This window comes from Gracilinanus agilis, unplaced genomic scaffold, assembly GCF_016433145.1.
Source record: "Gracilinanus agilis isolate LMUSP501 unplaced genomic scaffold, AgileGrace unplaced_scaffold50148, whole genome shotgun sequence".
Classification (NCBI taxonomy): domain Eukaryota; kingdom Metazoa; phylum Chordata; class Mammalia; order Didelphimorphia; family Didelphidae; genus Gracilinanus; species Gracilinanus agilis.
The window spans coordinates 1-6465 of record NW_025384853.1 but is presented as its reverse complement, the minus strand read 5'-3'; the positions used below and the strand labels follow the sequence as shown (position 1 = coordinate 6465).

General features: G+C 41.9%; 1 protein-coding gene across 1 annotated transcript; it reads right to left on the bottom strand.

Annotated features, from left to right (window-relative positions):
• Positions 1-429: 429 nt before the first annotated feature.
• Positions 430-5884, bottom strand: LOC123255693 (secernin-1-like; the record flags this gene model as incomplete). The annotated part of the gene is made up of 2 exons (XM_044684446.1): positions 430-632; positions 5682-5884. Coding segments are annotated over 2 exons (406 nt in total), but the record flags the coding sequence as incomplete, so codon positions are not given.
• Between the last annotated feature and the right edge of the window lie 581 nt (positions 5885-6465).

The window sequence follows — 6465 nt, the reverse complement described above, 5'->3', positions numbered from 1 at the left end:
AGAAATGTAAACAGAAGCACAGTTGATGGTTTTTCCCATGTCAACTTCAGCCAGAAGTTCCCTACTTAGTGTCCATTTCTGCCTGCTTCTTTGTAGGCATTTGGCCAGTGATTCGGGCAAAAAGCATTTATTAAGCAGTTTCTAGCACAGCCAGGCACTGTGCTAAGCCCTGAGAGAAAAGCAAAGCCCTGTTCCCATCCTCAAGCTCCTCGCTCTGTAAACACAGAACAAGACACATACAGTGTAAATAGAAGCTAATTTTGAAGAAAAGAGAAGAGTACGGAGCTGGGAAAGGTCTAGTGAATAAAGTGGGATTCAAGCTGCATCTTGGAGGAAACCAAGAGCCCAGAGGACGCTCACTTCCTGGTGTGTTGCCCAGGGGAAGCCAAAGAGACTAAAAAATGAGAAAGAGATGCAAAAAGAGGGCTTTTACTTGCCCTCGTGTTTTTCTAGGCTGTCTTTGGCCGAACAGCAGCCGACGTGGTCATCTGCTTGAGAAAAGACTTGGGAGAAATTGAACTCTTGGTCTGTAGTCCACCAGCCTTGGCCTTCTGCATAACTCCTGAGCTCAGCATGCTCTGCATCGATCTTGGTGGAGAGGGAAAGCTGGTTGCAGATGCACCTCAGTCCCTCTGCAGAAAGAACAAAGTCTGGGTTAGTTCAAAACACACCTCGGAGGGAGCCGTTAGGACCCGAGAATTCCCATCGCCCTCTCGTGCTGGTGCTTAATGATGGGAAGAAAGTAAAACTAGAACGTGTTCAATTGGGTGCATATGAAAACAGACCCCACCTCGCTGTCTTTCTGATGAGATCCTCCATTAACCAAGACAACAGGATAACTAGCCAACCCTAACCAAAGAGCGTGATGGAGGGAATGGATAATGCTTAACTGAGCTTAAATGTGCAATTAACGGAAAATGTGTGAGGTGCCTCCGCCATCTGGCTGAAGGACAGCGACGCATTTATTACCTCCAAAATGGTTGAAAATCCTTTCCAAAAGAGATGCTTGGCTGTCACTGGCATTTAGGAGGTTAACACGGAAGGAAGCCACACACACACACACACACACACACACACACACACACACACACACAAAATGATGGTAAAAGATCAAGCAAAGGATTAATGAGCCAGAATGATCCCACGCCTAGGATGCTGAGCGATTTATTCGTCCAGTGTTACACAAACTCTAAGCGGTAAAGGTGGGATTTAAATCTAGGACATAAGAGCTAGAAGAGACCTCTAAGGGCATTTTGTCCATTTTACAGAGGAGAAAACCCTCAAAAGACGTAGGGACTTGCCCATGGTCACAAAGTGAGTAAAACAGAAGACACGAGATCTGAACTCAGAACTTCTGACCCTAGAACCAATACATTTTCCATCATACCACACTGGTTCTAAGTATCTTTTTGCTATCATTTTATCCAACTTGTACCCACTTATATTTAACAATGTATATAGGCAGGCAGCTAGGTGGATCAGTAGATAAACAGCCAGGCCTGGACATGGGAGGTCCTGTTTCAAATCTAGATTCAGACACTTCCTAGCTGTGAGACCCTGGGCAAGTCACTTAACCCCCACTGCCTAGCCCTTACCACTCTTCAGCCTTAAAACCAATACACAGGGCAGCTGGGTAGCTCAGTGGATTGAGAGTCAGGCCTGGAGATGGGAGGTCCTGGGTTCAAATCCGGCCTCAGACACTTCCCAGCTGTGTGACCCTGGGCAAGTCACTTGACCCCCATGGCCCACCCTTACCACTCTTCCACCAAGGAGCCAATACATAGATGTTAAGGGTTTAAAAAAAAACAATACACAGTACTGATTCTAAGATAGAAAAGGGTCTAAGAAATAAGAATGTATAGGGATCCACAGCTGAGGGTCTTGGACAGTTGCCTGAAGTGGGGGAAACTGATTTGCCAGTTACAACAGCTGCTACGTACTAGTGGTAGGATTTGAAATGGGCATCGTTGCCTCTAAACCAACTGCCTATTTACTTTGCTGAGTTCTTTCTCATCCGTATTAATAAGAGCAGTTCATTTTAAAAGTTATTTTTTTTAAATCATGGAGTGTATACTCTACACAGTACACCATGACGCAGGATCTGAAAGTCCCTTCTATAAGAAAAAAAAATGTAGACCAGGGAAATCAGCACCAAGTTCTGCCCAGACCCTGGATTTCCTGCCCTGTGAATGACTCTAGACAGAAAGTTATCCTAACTTCCATCAAGAAGGGAGAACAGAGAACAGACTTATGAGCCCATCTCTGCCCCTCGAAATGAAAAAATACATGAAATGGGTCAAAAAACCATTCTCTGGGTCAAAATATTGAAAAGGCCACCGCAGGAGAGACAACAGTTAGCCCAAAACTTTGGTGGGAGTAGGGATGATCCCCTTTGCAGCCCACACAGAATAGTAGATGAGGAAAAACCTAAAATCATTGGCTACAATAAAACAGTCTATTGCCTGATGATGAAAGACAAGAATCAGGGGCCCCTGCTGAGAAGGATCCTCCTTCTCCTTTGGGTTTCCCTGCTCTCATCTCCCAAGAAAACTAACTGCTCACAAGAGTGAGACTCCCTGCCTTTTAGCATTGTAAAGGGAAGTAGAAGATGAAATTTGAAATGTATACGTACATAGAATAAATAATCATAAAATTATATTTTATATACAAACACACATACATCTCTATCTATCTATCTGGCTTGCCCAAATGATTTTCCTACAATTCATGATCACGAGAAAGTCCCAACCCATGAACAAGTCCTTGGATTTTTCTGTCTTAATTAGGCTGATTCACAAAGGCCATTTTTTAGTGTACGTTTAGCTGCTGGGGGACTTGAATCTGTAATCAGACTTTCTGCAATCACCCAGTAAAAGCAGCAGCTGCAGAACTTTAAAAATGTCAGTGTTTCTTGAAATTAAAAAAACAGATTTATGGAGGAGGACAAGAGATGGATTCTATTGTGTTCCATTGAAAATAAGCTTCTGGGGGGGCAGCTGGGTAGCTCAGTGGATTGAGAGTCAGACCTAGAGACGGGGGGTCCTGGGTTCAAATCCGGCCTGAGACACTTCCCAGCTGTGTGACCCTGGGCAAGTCAGTTGACCCCCATTGCCTACCCTTACCACTCTTCCACCTAGGAGCCAATATACAGAAGTTAAGGGTTTAAAAAAAAAAAGAAAAAAGAAAATAAGCTTCTGGAATAGTCATTCATCACAGAGTTCTACATAAATATCATGCAATTACAGTAGAGAACTAACATCCCCAGCCCCATCTGACTTGGTCTTAAGAGGATCTTTTAACAAAAAGCTTTTTTAGAAACTATAGCACACCAGGCTGGGAAACCTCTTGGAAGTCTTCCTACAAGAGGAGCATGGTGGTATGGTGGCTAAAGCCCTGGACCTGGAGTCAGGAAGACCTAAATTCAAATCTGGTCTTAAACACTTCCTATCTGTATAATCCTGGGCAAGCCACTTAACCCTGTTTGCCTTTGAAATAAAATAAAAAAGAAATCTTCCTTCAAGGCTAAACAGAGGTGTCACCTCCTAAAGGAAGTCTTTCTTGATTCCTTTACTTGTTAATTCTTTTTTTTTTTAATTTTTAAATATTCCTTACTTGTTGATTCTCTCTCCTGTCTCTACATATATATGTACTTATCTGATTAAACACAATAAACACACACACACAATATAAACTTTGTCTTTGTCGACTTGGTGCTTGGAGGTGGGGAAGAAGGCAGAAGAGTGGTACAATAGAAAGAGTAATGATTTCAGGTAGCTGGATGGTGTGATGGATGTAGCACTGGCCTTGGAATCAGGAAGACTCATCCTCCTATGTGCCTCAGTTTCATCTGTAAAATGTGCCTCAGTTTCATCTGTAAAATGATCTGAAGAAGAAAATGGCAAACAACTCTAGTATCTTTGCCAAGAAAACCTAAATGAGTCAGACACAACTGACCACCATGACTTTGATGGAGCCTGAGCACTGGGGTTCGAATCCTGCTTCTGATGATGACTTTGAAAAAGTTGTTTAATTTCCCTGGTCCTCAGTTTCCTCATATGGAAAATGATAGGATTTCACTAGATGGCCAGTAGTCCCTTCCGGCACTTTGTCTGTGGGCCTGATTCTATGGCAGATAATATTTGTTAGAAAGAAGATTTCTGTTAATTGAAGGAAAGGTTAAGCAAGTTGTGATACATGAATGCAACAGAATATTACATTCTGTGCTGTAAAAAAATGATGAATGTGGTAACTCCAGAGAAGCCTAGGAAGATAGTGAAACTGACACAAAGTGGTTCGCAGAACCCCCAAAATCAGATATACAATGATTACAACAAGAGAAATGGAAAAAAAAACCCAATAACCCAACAATAAAAACAGAACACTGTGAAATAAGAAAGGCCAAGCTTGGGCCCAAACTGATAAGAGGAGAGACCCACCTTGGCTGCACTGCTGGGGTGGAGATCTATGAGAGTGTAACATTACAGATAATGCCAGCTTTTTTCTCCGTCAGTTAATTTTGTTGAATTGTTGGATTTGTCTCTCCCCGCTCTTTTTTGTTCTTATACTAGTTGGCAAGGGAAGGTATACATTGGGAAATGTAGATGATATAATAAGAAAAGATATCAATATAACTTTATTTAAGGATAAAAATAAATGCTTGAGGGTTGAGGAAGACTGAAAATTCATTAGGATGAGTAGATATTACTGTTTTATTATTGATTGATGCTCTTTAGTTGTGTGGTGGGTTTTTTTGTACTCCAATAAAATTCTAGTCCCCAAAAAACACTCTCTTATATTGACCTGATTCTAAAACAAAAAAAAAAAGTCTTACGATGTTATTGTCTCAGGCACATATATCAGTGGGGATAATCGGAAGCAAGCCAGGCTTCCATTCCAGATTCTCTGAGGGCCCTGGGCACCATGCTGAGGATAAAGGCTTAGAACTAACAGGACATGAATTAATCTAACACCCCTTTTTTGCAGTCTAGATCAGTCCTAGAGGTGTGGAGAATTAAAACAGGAAATCCTGGGGACCAAATGTGGCATTTGGTTGGAGTTTCACCAAATCTGCTTTTCTTTCTAGCTAGCTGGAACCCTGTAAAGGCTCTCTGTCCTCAGGCTGGAATCAAGCATATCCAGAAAAAAAGAATAGATTTCACCAAGCTTATCCTTCTCTTTTTTCTCTTGGACACAACACAGTAGAGCCCTGGTCTCCCATAAATTTTCTAAATCTGAACAAACTATTCATTCCCATATCACAGATCACCAACTCAAAGGAAGAGGTCCCATACTATAACATCACAGAATTAGGCGAGCACCATCTCTTTCAAGATTGTTCATCTAACTGGATGAAGTGATACTGGTGCCACTACTTCCCTTGTTTAATTTGGGGACCTAGTGGGGGTGGGGGTGGGGGTGTTGAGAACCAAAGACCAAAGACCTCCAGAGAATAAAAGCCCAAGCAAGTTGTATCTCCTATGAAGCAAGCCTGCTGCACCATGGCTCCAAGTACATCATCAATCTGATGAAGAAGCAGAGACCTGGGCAGGTGATGGAGGGTGAAGTAGAAGAAATAAGTGGGTGCAAAGAGAGGAAGCAAAGCCTTCCAGGTATCAGGAGGCCACCAGCTGCACCATCTTCTTCCTCCCGCTCATCAGCTCCCAGCAACCAAACTCACCAACCTGTGATTTTTTCAGCTGCCCAGTATTTCCCGATGGTCTCCAGCACCCAGGCTTCTTCTCGATCTACGATCAGATACGCGCTTTGGAAAGTGTGGCACGAGTCCCCATCTTCATAGTAGTTTCCACCTTGCCCGTGCTCTTCCAACAAGGAGACGATAACCTCAAAGGCCTCTTTGGCGGTGGCACCTCTTTCAAGCCCCAGCCTGGAACAAAAAGAGAAAAAGTCACCCCCCGGGCTTTTTAATACTCTTGGAGATCGCCGAAGAATTAGAACTATTTAAACATCAACGATGATAACTAAGGTTACTAACCATTAATGATAACTAATCATCAATGATCAGAAATAATAAGAATAGCCAGCATTTATATAGCACTCTGACGTTTGCAAAGCACTTTACATGGATTTTTCAATTTGGTCCTCACACCCTCCTTGGGAGTTAAGTGCTATTAGTATCCTCATTTTATAGATGAGGAAACTAAGGCAAACAGAAGTTAAAAGCAAAACTTTTCTCTGAGGCACAGCTAGCGAATGTCTGAGGCTGGTTTTGAACTCGGATGTTCCCAGTGCTCAATCTCCTTCATCATCCAGCTGCTTCAAACAGTTAAATATGTCTACATCCAGTGAGCACATAACGGAATAACATATTATATATAAAATACAACATGGTATACATTATGTATAAGTTACAATCTATTATATAAATTATGTCCTATATTATGTTACAATATGTTACATAATATATACAAATTACAATATATCATATAGAAATTGTAATTTCATATT